Below are 15,151 nucleotides of genomic sequence, written 5' to 3'. Positions count from 1 at the left end.
TAACCAAGAGATCACTGAAGAAATCAAAGAGGAAATCAAAAAATACCTAGAGACAAATGACAATGAAAACACGACGACCCAAAACCTATGGGATGCAGAGAAAGCAGTTCTGAGGGAAGTTTATAGCTATACAAGCCTACCTAAAGAAACAAGAAAAATCTCAAGTAAACAATCTAACCTTACACCTAAAGAAACTAGAGAAGGAAAGAAATCATAAAGATCAGAGCAGAAGTAAATGAAATAGAAACAAAGAAAACAATAGCAAAGATCAATAAAACTAAAAGTTGGTTCTTTGAGAAGATAAACAAAATTGATAAGCCATTAGCCAGACTCATCAAGAAAAAGAGGGAGAGGACTCAAATCAATAAAATCAGAAATGAAAAGGGAGAAGTTACAACAGACACTGCAGAAATACAAAGCATCCTAAGAGACTACTACAAGCAACTTTATGCCAATAAAATGGACAACCTGGAAGAAATGGACAAATTTTTAGAAAGGTATAACCTTCCAAGACTGAACCAGGAAGAAACAGAAAATATGAACAGACCAATCACAAGTAATGAAATTGAAACTGTGATTAAAAATCTTCCAACAAACAAAAGTCCAGGACCAGATGGCTTCACAGGTGAATTCTATCAAACATTTAGAGAAGAGCTAACACCTATCCTTCTCAAACTCTTCCAAAAAATTGCAGAGGAAGGAACACTCCCAAACTCATTCTATGAGGCCACCATCACCCTGATACCAAAACCAGACAAAGACACTACGAAAAAAGAAAATTACAGACCAATATCACTGATGAATATAGATGCAAAAATCCTCAACAAAATACTAGCAAACAGAATCCAACAACACATTAAAAGGATCATACACCACGATCAAGTGGGATTTATCCCAGGGATGCAAGGATTCTTCAATATACGCAAATCAATCAATGTGATACACCATATTAACAAATTGAAGAAGAAAAACCATATGATCATCTCAATAGATGCAGAAAAAGCTTTAGACAAAATTCAACACCCAGTTATGATAAAAACTCTCCAGAAAGTGGGCATAGAGGGAACCTACCTCAACATAATAAAGGCCATATATGACAAACCCACAGCAAACATCATTCTCAATGGTGAAAAACTGAAAGCATTTCCTCTAAGATCAGGAACGAGACAAGGATGTCCACTCTCACCACTATTATTCAACATAGTTCTGGAAGTCCTAGCCACGGCAATCAGAGAAGAAAAAGAAATAAAAGGAATACAAATTGGAAAAGAAGAAGTAAAACTGTCACTGTTTGCGGATGACATGATACTATACATAGAGAATCCTAAAACTGCCACCAGAAAACTGCTAGAGCTAATTAATGAATATGGTAAAGTTGCAGGATACAAAATTAATGCACAGAAATCTCTTGCATTCCTATACACTAATGATGAAAAATCTGAAAGAGAAATTATGGAAACACTCCCATTTACCATTGCAACAAAAAGAATAAAATACCTAGGAATAAACCTACCTAGGGAGACAAAAGACCTGTATGCAGAAAACTATAAGACACTGATGAAAGAAATTAAAGATGATACCAACAGATGGAGAGATATACCATGTTCTTGGATTGGAAGAATCAACATTGTGAAAATGTGTGTACTACCCAAAGCAATCTACAGATTCAATGCAATCCCTATCAAATTACCAATGGCATTTTTTACGGAGCTAGAACAAATCACCTTAAAATTTGTATGGAGACACAAAAGACCCCGAATAGCCAAAGCAGTCTTGAGGCAAAAAAATGGAGCTGGAGGAATCAGACTCCCTGACTTCAGACTATACTACAAAGCTACAGTAATCAAGACAATATGGTACTGGCACAAAAACAGAAACACAGATCAATGGAACAAGATAGAAAGCCCAGAGATTAACCCACGCACCTATGGTCAACTAATCTATGACAAAGGAGGCAAAGATATAGAATGCAGAAAAAACTGTCTGTTCAATAAGTGGTGCTGGGAAAACTGGACAGCTACATGTAAAAGAATGAAATTAGAATACTCCCTAACACCATACACAAAAATAAACTCAAAATGGATTAGAGACCTAAATATAAGACTGGACACTATAAAACTCTTAGAGGAAAACATAGGAAGAACACTCTTTGACATCAATCACAGCAAGATCTTTTTTGATCCACTTCCTAGAGTAATGGAAATAAAAACAAAAATAAACAAATGGGACCTAATGAAACTTCAAAGCTTTTGCACAGCAAAGGAAACCATAAACAAGACGAAAAGACAACCCTCAGAATGGGAGAAAATATTTGCAAACGAATCACCGGAAAAAGGATTAATCTCCAAAATATATAAACAGCTCATTCAGCTCAATATTAAAGAAACAAACACCCCAATCCAAAAATGGGCAGAAGACCTAAATAGGCATTTCTCCAAAGAAGACATACAGACGGCCACGAAGCACATGAAAAGATGCTCAACATCACTAATTATTAGAGAAATGCAAATCAAAACTACAATGAGGTATCACCTCACTCCTGTTAGAATGGGCATCATCAGAAAATCAACAAACAAGAAATGCTGGAGAGGGTGTGGAGAAAAGAGAACCCTCTTGCACTGTTGGTGGGAATGTAAATTGATACAGCCACTATGGAGAACATTATGGAGGTTCCTTAAAAAACTAAAAATAGAATTACCATATGACCCAGCAATCCCACTACTGGGCATATACCCAGAGAAAACCGTAATTCAAAAAGACACATGCACCCGAATGTTCATTGCAGCACTATTTACAATAGCCAGGTCATGGAAGCAACCTAAATGCCCATCAACAGACGAATGGATAAAGAAGTTGTGGTACATATATACAATGGAATATTACTCAGCCATAAGAAGGAACGAAATTGAGTCATTTGTTGAGAAGTGGATGGATCTAGAGACTGTCATACAGAGTGAAGTAAGTCAGAAAGAGAAAAACAAATATTGTATATTAATGCATGTATGTGGAACCTAGAAAAATGGTACAGATGAGCCGGTTTGCAGGGCAGAAGTGGAGACACAGATGTAGAGAATGGACATATGGACACCAAGGGGGGAAAACTGCGGTGGGGTGGGGATGGTGGTGTGCTGAATTGGGCGATTGGGATTGACATGTATACACTGATGTGTATAAAATTGATGCCTAATAAGAACCTGCAGTATAAAACAACAAACAAACAAAACAACTAATACTAAACTTTCATTGGGTTATTTGTATGGAAATATGTTAATATAAATGTTTCAGACATTACATGAAATTTCTAAAAATCTTATATTTGTATTTGTATGGAAATATGTATGGAAATATGTTAATATAAATGTTTCAGACATTATATGAAATTTCTAAAAATCTTATATTTGTATTTGTATGGAAATATGTTAATATAAATGTTTCAGACATCACATGAAATTTCTAAAAATCTTATATGTTCTGGTATAATGTTATAAGTAATAATCCTAGTTATTACTTTAAAATGTATATCTCAGAAATAACTAATTTTCTTGTCAACTGCATTATTATGAACTTTCATCAAATCTTCAACAGTGGTCATTTTTAAGTCTTTTGTCATTTACAGACAGTTCTGGGTGTACTCTGATGCTTTTACAAATATGTTCCTATAAAAGGCTTTTATCTTCAAGAAATTCATGGAAAAGACTCTGACAAGTACAGGTTTCTGGTAACTGACTGTACTGCTGAACTGAATGAATAAGCATTTTCAGAACTCTAATGAAAAACTGATGAACTCATAAAAGTGCTAACAAAAGATCAAGATGAAAAAAAAAATTAATTACATGGGACTGAGTGAACTGATGAGGATGAGTATAATTTTTGTGATTTTCTGTCTGAAGTAAAAAAAAAAAAAAATCCCACAGGGACTCAGAGGCAAAGAATATACAAATCAATTTTCACTGCAAAGTAAAGGAGCTGTTACAGTGGAAGATTACTGGACTGAATGTCAATATTATGACATAGTATGAGTGTGTTTCATGTTTGGTAATTGCAATCATTGTTGCTTTTGTTGTGGTCATCCATGTACAATGCTTGGTGTCAGTCTATTTATCTCTTGTAAAAATAAAATACAGTGTGTGTGTGTGTGTGTGTGTGTGTGTGTGTGTGTGTGTGTGTGTGAAAAATAAATAAATAAAACAGATGCCAGAAAAAAAAAAAAAAAAAAAAGCATGCAAAAAAAAAAAAAAAAAGAATAAGCGCCCAAGCTAAACCATCCACACAGCTCTCAGCCATTGAATTCTACATCATTTTTGGTTAATAAATAGTTTTAGAAAATAGGTATACCAAACCCACGAATGGCCCTTACTTTTGAATAGCTGTTGCAATTCACCCTACTTTTGTGGCCAGCATCATTGCCATGACTCCATGCCTCCCGAATTCAGTGTTTATGATGGAACACTCCCACCCTCATACTAGCTTGGCTGGAGTGGGAGAATGGGCATTATGAAAAATTAACTATATTGTCTTTGTTTACCAATGAAAATTTTATTTGAGATCTGTATTGATCTATGGTCCAGTATATGACTGAAATATATTGTAGCCATTAATATTATCTATAAAAGCTTTCACTCACTGTAATGAGTAGTGAGCTCACTAAATTCTTATAATAGTGATATCTGGAAATTCTAAAAATAGGAATCAGACACATTTTATCGTGATCTTCAGAGATAAGTTCAACTTTTTCATAAGGAGCAGATGCTCATTGAAAATATAATTGAATTTAGGACTTCCCTGGTGGCGCAGTGGTTAAGAATCTGCCTGCCAATTCAGGGGACACAGGTTCATGCCCTGGTCGGGGAAGATCCCACATGCTGTGGAGCAACTAAGCCCATGCACCACAACTACTGAGCCTGCGCTCTAGAGCCCATGAGCCACAACTACTGAGCCTGCGCTCTAGAGCCTGTGTGCCATAACTACTGAAGCCCGCGTGCCTAGTGCCCATGCTCCGCAATGAGAGAAGCCACCGCAATGAGAAGCCCGCGCATCGCAACGAAGAGTAGTCCCCACTCGCCACAACTAGAGAAAGCCTGTGTGCAGCGACAAAAGACCCAACACAGCCAAAAATAAATAAAATAAATATACTTATTTTTTTAAAAAAAGAAAGTATAATTGAATTTAGATAACAACGAATTAAGTAATTTAGCATCTAACTTTTGTTTTATCAAATGGGTAGACATTTATATATCTTATGATAATGCCTGCACATGCACATTACAGAATTCTGAAGGCAGTCTTATGGGCATAATCAAAGGTCATGATAAGCAGAAGACTCCTCCTAAGAAATTAAACATAAAGTTGCCCTTTGAAATTAAACTATAAATGAACATATGACGGATATGAGCAGAGACAGGCAAAGTTCCTTCAAGAGACAGAATGGGTGCCATGCTAGCTTGTAACCTAACTGAACACATTAACATAAAACATGTATCAAAAAGGTGTTTATTAGGAGGTATGTGGTGGAGAGATAATAGACAATAATGGAAACACAGAAAAAAGGAGAACTGAAAGGTAGGGAGATGTTGCAGTACCTATTTAAGTAACAGTAAAAATAATAAAACTAATAACAAGACTTCTATAGTGATTACCATGTGCCAGATACTGGTCTAAGCACTGTATATCTATTAGTGCGTTTAATCTTCAAAACAATCCTGTGAAATAGAAACTAATATTTACCTTAATAATTATTTTAAATTATTATATTATAATTATATATATTATATATATATTATAATTATATATATTACATTATATTATAATTATTTCAAACTCAAGGAAATCCAGGCACTGAGAGGTTAAGAAACTTGCCAGGGTCAGACACTAGTAAGAGGTAAAGCTGGAATTGGAACTGAGATATTCTGGCTTCAGAGTCTGTGCCCTTAACAACTCAGTCACATTGCTACACTGCCCAGAGGTGACTGGACTTCACCAGGCTGCCTCACAAGTTCAGTTTTCCCTGCATGTATTCATCTATTCACATCCTGAGCACAGACTATGTATGGTACTGACTCAGTGGTGAACATGGAGTCATTCATTTCTTCCCTTCTGAAAAACACAGATTTGGAAGTGCTATATAGAGTTATATCCCACATTTTGATTCCATATTAATCAAACAACTTTCAAATATTTAGGTATCACCTGTAGTCTGCCTACATGGAAAGAATGTACTGGTCAAGCCAATACAAACATGTGGACTGACTGATAGTTCTATTTCCATCCTGAGTTATTTACTTGATATTCTGGATTACATTATTTGGGCCTATGAATAGATAAGAATCAGCATTCAGGAGGTTGATCGACCCTGGAACACTGAGGATACCCTTTCTATTTTCTGTCTCAGAAGTGTTGTGAAATTAACGTTAAATGATATAAGCTCTTTGTAAACTTAAAGGTTTATTTAAATAGAATGTATTTATGCTAATATTTAAAGGATTTTGATAGTATTTAGAGACTCTTTCTATATCTTCAAGATGAGCCATTACTGCCAATTCACTTTTGGTCAAATAAAAATGAATGTGTTGGGACCTCCCTGGTGGCGCAGTGGTTAAGAATCCACTTGCCGAGGCAGGGGACACGGGTTCGAGCCCTGGTCTGGGAAGATCCCACGTGCCGCGGAGCAACTAAGCCCGTGTGCCACAACTACTGAGCCTGCACTCTAGAGCCCGTGAGCCACAACTACTGAAGCCCGTGCGCCTAGAGCCCGTGCTCCGCAACAAGAGAAACCACCACAATGAGAAGCACACGCACCACAATGAAGAGGAGTCCCCACTCGCCGCAACTATAAAAAGCCCGCGCGCAGCAACAAAGATCCAATGCAGACAAAAATAAATAAATAAAATAAGTAACTTAAAAAAAAAAGAATGTGTCGAAACATTTAAGTTAGTACCCATGTAGCCTGATTCAAATCAAAACTTGCAATTTCATAAAAGTTTATTAATTTTGGATCAATTACGTATGCTACTTTCCATGAACCTAAAACTTTAATAAGCTGTTTAAAAAAATCTGCTACAATAGTGAACTTCCTTGAATACACAGTTCTCTTAAATTCTGAAAGGAAACAGCATTGTTATTTAATCATAATATAAAATCTCAGGTAAAAATTTCAGAAGGAAACAGGAAGTTAGTTTTTCTTTTGGGAGTTAATGTCGTTCGCTCAAAACCTTTGCTGTAGTAACACTGTATATTAACTTCTCTATGAATTTCAAATAATTCTTTTGAAAATTCTAATATATATTGTAGGTAGACCTAATAGACTAATACTCATAACACATGTTTACTTTTAAAACAGCAAAATGTTAGATTTATATGCATAATATATATTTACTTTCAAACACCCAAATCCAACTATTTTAAGTTTAGGATTATGTATAAACTCTTCAATGGGATTAGATCAGTAGAAGCCTGGAGATAAAAGGAAAAATAATCATTACCAATGATGATTTAAAAGCCTGTTTACTTTTCAAGAATGATTACTTTGAAAAGATAATGCAATGAAATTGCTTTCCAAGTGTGTATACAGTAAATAAAGAATTAAAAGAGCAGTGAAAATTCAAATGAAACTGATATTAACTATAGCTCTTCCTCTTGATTTCTGTGAGAAATAAATGGAAACCTAAAGGAAACCATAATCTTTGGTTCACATTTTTTTCCCTTAATAATATAATTGTTAAATGACATAAGCATTTTAAAATAATTATTTTTGGTTTTTATTTCAATAAGAAGGCAAAATCTAATAGAAAATAGCATTCTTTCATTGTCACAATATTTCTAAATAAAATGATCTTAATTCTATTTAAAAATCTTCAGAAAATATGCAATCACAGATAAAAAGTTTTATAAAAATAAGAGTGTAAAAATGTCAATAATACATTGGTTTTATTGAATTAAAAAAAGATTTCTGAATATTGCAGTAAAATGGTAATCTATACTATCAAATCATGATAGAACTCATATATGAAATGTTTTGATAAAAATTTCAAAACTAATACCAGTAGCTTTGCTACCACGTGAATAAATAAAAATATGTGAATCTATTACATGAAGGAGAAAAATAAAAATACTTTAAGTTTGCATATTATTCCCCCAACATATAGAATGTTACATGTTTATCAACAACCAAATGTTACAAAATTTAGAGCATGAACTTTTCCATATAATCAGAAATGTTTTGATTAAAATGAAATAGACACATGATTCCAAAAAAACCCGTATTTTGTAACATCCAATTTTATAAGAAAATGTTTAAGGTAAGCTTTAACTACAAATACATATACATGAGATTTACCTCTCCATCCTTCACAAGTTGAAGTGAAAATATTTTCTATAAATATTGATATATTTTCCTCTGATTTTTCTTCTAGTATTTACATAAAAAATTGTACAGCAACATATAAAGGTTAATGTTGCACAATTAATACCTGTAATGTGTTCTTCCAACAACTAAATTTCCTTCTCTCCGCTGAGCAGTCACATCAGTGGGCTCAAGTAAACCTTCAAAAATATGCTCCCAGAGATACAAACCTGTAATTAAAAAAACAAAAAATGAAAGCATTTACCTTCTGGTGTACTCTAGTGTGTGAGATGAATTTATGTTCTGCTCTTTCATATCATTTGATCAGGAAACCAGATTCTATTCCTCTTTGGGCTCAAAACCATCAATATGGCAGCTAATGTATGAGAGACTAAACTCAGAGGTTGTCAGTGTAAAATGTGGGTTATATTAAAGACAAAAAACTCTCTTACTCTAAATTTGAGAAACCCCTAATTATCATTGGACCTTTACTACCTATCTTATCCTGAAATGTGTTATATTACAGTGTAAGTTACAATATGATTACAGTGTAAGTTACTGTATGATTAGGACTGTTTCTATATTATAACAAACTGGGGGTGGAGTCACCATCTTGTGCCAAACAGAACCAGAGAAGCTCATGTATGTACATATGCATTCAATATGTCAAGGAGATATTACCTCCTCCCCACCTGAACACACATCCTTCACTGCATGATGCCCTCTGCAAACAAATGCCACTGTGTCTTTTCTCCTTAGGCTGGCCCCTACGTTTTATCATGATCTCACCTGAATGAAAGCTCTGAGAGTAGAGGTCTCAGAGCTCTGTATTGTCATACAATGAGGTAATCTGGAGATGAGGAGGTAATCAGGGAGCCCAATTACATAAATGTAACTAAAAAGTTACACTGAGAGATGTGTTTTGTTCCATTCTCATTACACCGTGGTACTAAAAGACACACACAAAACCCATGTTTAAAAACTTGGCTAATCAGATAAAGCTTTCCAAATATGGTAGGCTGAGTAATGCTTTCCTCCAACCCAAGATGTCCAAAGATGAAATCTCTAGCACCTATGAATGTTAACTTTACAAAGCAAAAGAGAACTTCTAAATGTGATTAAGATAAGGATGCTGAGGTGGAGAGATTATGGGTGGGTCCTATGTAATCACAAGGGTCCTCAGGAAAGGGAGGCAGGAGACTGAAAACGAGGGAAAGAGATGTGGGGAGCAAGCAGAAGTCAGAGTGAGGTGGGGCTGTGAGTCAAGGAATGCAGGCAGTCACTAGAAACTGTTAAAGGCAAGGAAACAGATGCTCCTCTAGAGCCTCCAAAGGGAATATAGCCCTGTGGACACATTTTAGATTTCTGCCTTCAGAAACGTAAGCTAATAAACTTATGGTGACTGCAGTTAATAATACTGTATTGCATATTTGAGAGTTGCTAAGAAAGTAGATCTTAAAAGTTCTCATCACAAGAAAAAAAATTGTAACTATGTGAGGTGATGGATGTTCACTAGACTTACTATGTTGATCCTTTCAAAATATATACAATGTATCAAATCATTATGTAGTACACCTGAAACATATTTATATAATGTTATATGTCACTTACAGATCAATTAAAAAAATGTGTTGTTTTAAGCCACTAAATTTTTGGTAATTGGTTATGGCAGCTAAAGGAACCTATAGATTATGTAGCAATAGATTATGGTACCTGGAAATGGGGTGCTGCTGTAACAAATACTTAAAAATCTGGAAGTGCCTTTGGAATTGGGTAATGGGGAAAGGCTGGAAGAATTTTGAGAAGCATGATTAAAAAACACCTAGATTAGATTGCCTTGAACAGACTGTAGGTAGAAATATGGATGTTAGTGACTCAGTTCTGAAAACTCAGAAGAAAGTGAGGAGAACAGTAGAAAAAAACCTGTGTCATCTTAGAGAATACCGAAATCACCATAAACTGACTGTTGGTAAAAATATGCACATTATCACCTTAAAAACACCTACAAATAAAATTCTTTTTCTGTGGCTAGGCAGGCCCCATTTGAGACTGGCTTCTGCAGCCCAGTCCATGGAGGTGTTAGGGATGTGCACCAAAGTGCTTCCCAAACATCTGCAGGTTAGGGGAGGGGTCTGATTCTAAGTGAAAGTTGATGCTCAGGTTTCCCAGCCAGGTTTGTGTCCAGTCCTGAGACATGAAGCAGCAGACTGCCAGATCCAGAGTCCCTACAACTGAGGAGGGAGAGAGGATCCTGGAAACAGGACTGCTCTGGGTCTGAAGTGTTGCTAAATTTAAAATTAAAAAACAAAAACCTGACAACAGCTTTTAAATTGTCTTCTCCTATTTCATTGTATTTTTTTTAACTTGCCATAATGGTAGAAAAATATTTTGCTGAAATGATTTTGATGATTTTTGTCCTATCTTGTTTATAAAAGGAAAAGAAATATACATACTTCAAATTTTGTGACTTTGTGAAGGTTTCTTTAAGATGTGCATTCCTTTCTGCTTGCTCTAGCAAATGTTTTACTACTGGGAAAAAAAAATATGCACATTAAAATTGCTCTTGGTAGGGGCTCAGAAGGAAATGAGGAACATGTCATTAGAGACCGGAGAAAAGGGGATCTTTGTTATACAGTAGCAGAAAGTTTAGCTGAATTGTGTCCTGCAGTTATATGCAAAGCAGAACTTGTAAACGATAAACTTGGATAGTTAGCTGAAGAGATTTCTAAGTAAAGTGTTGAAGTTGTGGCCTGGTTTCATCTTGCTGATTACAGTAAAATATGAGTTGAAAAGAGAGACCGAGGAAAAAACTGGTAAGCAAAAAGGAACAATGACTTGATGATTTCGGAAATTCCTAGCCTATTCAGATTGCAAAAGAGGTGAAAAATTAGGAGATTCACTGTCAAGAAAGCATGCTCTGGAGAGAAGGCTAAGGATGTAGGTGACATCCTTTTGCTAATGCCTGGTCAGAATACTCAATCACAAAGAGGGTTTTTTGAAAATATTAGGTGTTAATTTATGGATCTCCTTAGCCATCTCAGCAGAAGCTAGAAATAGAGATGGGATTATCCAGGTAAGACCTGTGGAGGAACTCTTGTCTATAAAAGCAAATCTTTGTGACATAAATGGGAGACCCACAAGGTTCTTGAGAATGTTATATTAGCAGAAACACTGCCAGCTTGGACTAAAAGGGACAGAGACAGCTTGAAATGAAACAAGCTTATTGGACTCCCAAAATCCTAATAGCAGGAACACAATGATAAAACTACTGAGCTGCAAACACATGCTAACCTTCCTGAAAATGGAAGGATGACTTCCCAAGCATGGAGCTGAAAGCCCAGAAGTAAAGCTCTGAGCCACACAGTACTCCCAGGCATTGAAACCTAATGGAGTTTGCCTGGCTGGATATCAAAATTGCTTAAACCTGTGACTCCATTTTCCTTCCATTTTCTCCCTTTTGGAATGGGAATTTCTATAACTGGTATCCTATGACTGTGCCTAATGAATGCAGTGCTTGATAAAGCTCATCTGGACACTTTGTGCCTATTGGATTGAAATGAGAAAAGTCTGGAAACATGAAACCTGTTAAGAAGTTGATATAACTAAAAACTAGAATAGGGAAGTGGAAATTTAAAGGAAGAAATTAATATTAGAGATTTTATAGAGAAAAAAATTGCTAGAACTTGATGACTGGATGCCTGGGTCTGGGTACTAGAACTTCAGAGGTCAGTAGTAATTTTCAAGGATGTATATATGTATGTATGCAAGTGTCTATGAATTTATGAAACATCATGGGTCAGGCACTACTATTCTGTTTACTTTCCTTTCACCTGGTACCTTCTATCCACATCCCTTACTGTACATAAATCTAACTAATGTTTTATGGCCAAAGAAAGCCCCTTCTAACTCACCAAATTCTTTGACTCTTCTGTCATTGAGGGTCCCCCATTCTCTAATTGAGCATATCATATAACTTGGAACACTACACTCTCATGATACTCAGAGCAAAAATGCTTTTGTGGGCAAACAAGTTTAATCAACTACATACTATATCCCCTTCTTAGACATTCACAATGAACACTGGCATATTAAAGGCTCTGACAAAGCCCTGCAATAAAGAACCATGTTCAACTTTGTTCAGTTCAATGTTTCCCAAACTTGTTTGGCCATTAAGGGCAGGGGCCACATCTTATACTCGTGCATCAAGTGTCCAATAAACACATAATTCCATGAAAAGTCAGTTGACATAGGCATTTCAGTATAATTATGCATACACAACCCACTCTCTGTATTGACAAATAAAGCTGTGCTCTGCTAAAGACCAACAATAGAATATATGTGTGCATGTGTGTGTTTGTGTGTGTGTATTTACACAGATGTTGTCTAACAGAAAAGAGAAATGGAATATTGAGAAAAAGTGAAAAAATACATCAGGATGTCTTAACAAATGACGAAATAAACTGTAAATATATTAACAAAGTGCTTTTAACATGTCTTAGCTTTAAACATTAACTTACCAATGGCAGCTTTGCCCCAGATTTGTACATGGAAGTCTTTTTTCTCTTTTGTGGACTTATTTAATATCTGCAGTCTGTGTTTTTGCTCATTTTTTTCATCTTCTTCCCAAGGATTCCATTCTTCACTTCTCAAAGTAGATTGTTCTATGTTACAAAAAGAGTAACAAGTGTTATCAATAAGGTAGAGCTGCAGTTGTAGATAAATTCAAGCCATTTAAATTAGATGTTAGGGAGTTTTAATTGCATCCTAACTTCAATTTTTCAAAGACATAAAGCAACAGAATTTGAACTGGTTAAACACTGTAAAAATAAAAAAAAGGAAATCATAATTTTGATTGAACCGTTACCCTGAAAGAGCTTGATATAAAATAATAAAATGTTAACACGAGGCAGGAAATCTTCTCTCCCAAACAAAGCCTTCTAAAATGACTGGGTACAGTAATATGCATCAAGTTACAAGTTTAACTTTTGCCAGTTCTTTACAGATCGCATATATGTAACGCAATCTATACATAAACACTTGACTTCAACATGAAAAGTGTCCCACAGTTTCAGATACTATTGCGCAAAATTCTGAAAGAAGGGAGAAATAAGCCTGAGTCCGATCCTGACATAGGTCAAAATACAAGAGAGGGGATCAAAACTTGGAGATGAAGCCCTCTGGCCTTCCGAAGTTGCGGCAGGATTAGAGAAGGCTCCTTGTTTCAATACTGGAATAGATGTCCTTAAGCCAGCGGCATTCCAGCGAATCTCTGGCATTTCGTGACAATATCTTGGATATTTAAGATGTATTTTAAAGGTGTGCACACCTGTCAGCCCCAGGGATAGGGAGTGGGGACGGCGTGTGGGACGGGCGAGGACGGGGGCATTCGTACATCCTCCAATCCCGAGGCCTGGGCTGGCTACCGAGAGCTGAAGGAGGAAAAGCGCACCCCGGGGCCCGGGGGCAATCCCGGACCCGAGAGCGGGACCGGTGGCCGCGCGGCTCCGCTAGCCCAGCCCCCACCAGCCCGCAGCCCCGAGTCCCGGCGCGCAGCCGAGGAGGCAGGCCGCGGGTCGGTGTCCTACCTCGGCCGCGCCTCTCCCGCGCCGGGGCAGCCCCCTTCCTGAGGCCCCGCAAAGACGCGTCCTGCGTCCGGCGGCGGCGCCCGAAGAAGACGTGGTAGGCGGCGTAGATGGAGAAGAGGCAGTACAGGGCGATAAGAATCGAGCAGAGACGCTTCCGCGTCAGCCGCATCCCACTCAGCCTTCCCCTCAGGCCCCCACCACTGCGGAGATGGGCCTGAGGGGAAGCCGCCACTCAGCGCCGCGGCCCTACCGTCGCCGGGTGCAGACCCAGGCCCTGCCGGAGGGAGTAGTCACCCGAAACGGACCCGCCCGCCGCTTCCGCCCCGACGCGCCCCGACCCCGCCCCTCGCCCCGCCCAGGACTCGCCCTCGGCCCCGCCCTCAGCCCCGCCTAAGCCTCTCTGCGGCTCCTCTGTCCCGCCCTGCCATCGGCCCCGCCCTTTCGGGGAGCGCTAAGATTCTTCTTGCCTCGGACTCTGGAATCGGGCGTTGGAAGATCGCACCTTCGCCCGCGCCAATCCCTGACCTCTGCAGTGTATCCACGGCCACTTTCAACCCTACCCATCTTCCGATGTACAGAAAGACTTCACCATCACGTGACCGCAAAGAAAAAAAACCAAAACAGCGCCTTAGTCCGTTAAGGCCACATGAAGGCATGGACCATGGCAGTTTTTGTTCAACATGTGATCTTCATCCCAGCCTGCTGTATTGACAGACGAATGAATATAAATGTCCATTAAAAAATTTAAGTGGTGGTAGTGGCACAACATTGGAATGTAATTCCCACTCAACGGTACACTTAGAAATGGTTAGAATGGCAAACATCATATTATATATACCTTGCTACAATAAAAATACGAAAAAAATTGAGTTTAATTACTATGATGTGACTTGAATGCACATAGGCATGCAGTCTTTTGTCAAATAGAGGCTGTAAAATTGAATGTTGTCTAACAATTTTCTATGTCAAGCCTTGCTAAGTTGGGCTATTTTCTTTTTTGGTCAGTTGTATCTGGTTTTGCTGTTCAACTTGTCTGGCAGTCTTCTTAGCTGGAAAGCTTGTAGGACATGAGTGTGGAGTAGACTGTTAGTTAGAGCTTTAAGTTGTGTTCTGACAGATTCAACTCTACCCCGATGCAGTCTTAACATTTCTGGATAAAGTTTCCAACCTCTCTGTTGGTAAAAGCTTACCTTTAATGAATTGGTTTTTTTAAAGATTTTTTTCTCTG

The 15,151-nt window shown here is 37.5% G+C and overlaps 1 protein-coding gene across 1 annotated transcript in view; it reads right to left on the bottom strand.

The window, feature by feature from the left end:
* RXYLT1 (ribitol xylosyltransferase 1) overlaps positions 1-14,244 on the bottom strand; it is a 33,857-nt gene extending 19,613 nt beyond the window's left edge. The window contains exons 1-3 of the mRNA XM_068561240.1: positions 13,924-14,244; positions 12,856-12,999; positions 8,466-8,568 (exon numbers count right to left, since the gene is read on the bottom strand). Coding sequence (XP_068417341.1) covers positions 8,466-8,568; positions 12,856-12,999; positions 13,924-14,092 — 416 coding nt within the window. The 5' untranslated portion in view covers positions 14,093-14,244. The remainder of the gene's footprint in view (positions 1-8,465; positions 8,569-12,855; positions 13,000-13,923) is intronic.
* Positions 14,245-15,151: the final 907 nt, after the last annotated feature.

Source organism: Eschrichtius robustus, chromosome 13 (genome assembly GCF_028021215.1).
Source record: "Eschrichtius robustus isolate mEscRob2 chromosome 13, mEscRob2.pri, whole genome shotgun sequence".
Classification (NCBI taxonomy): Eukaryota; Metazoa; Chordata; class Mammalia; order Artiodactyla; family Eschrichtiidae; genus Eschrichtius; species Eschrichtius robustus.
The sequence above is the reverse complement of the archived record's forward strand: the minus strand, read 5'-3'. Positions and strand labels throughout refer to the sequence as shown.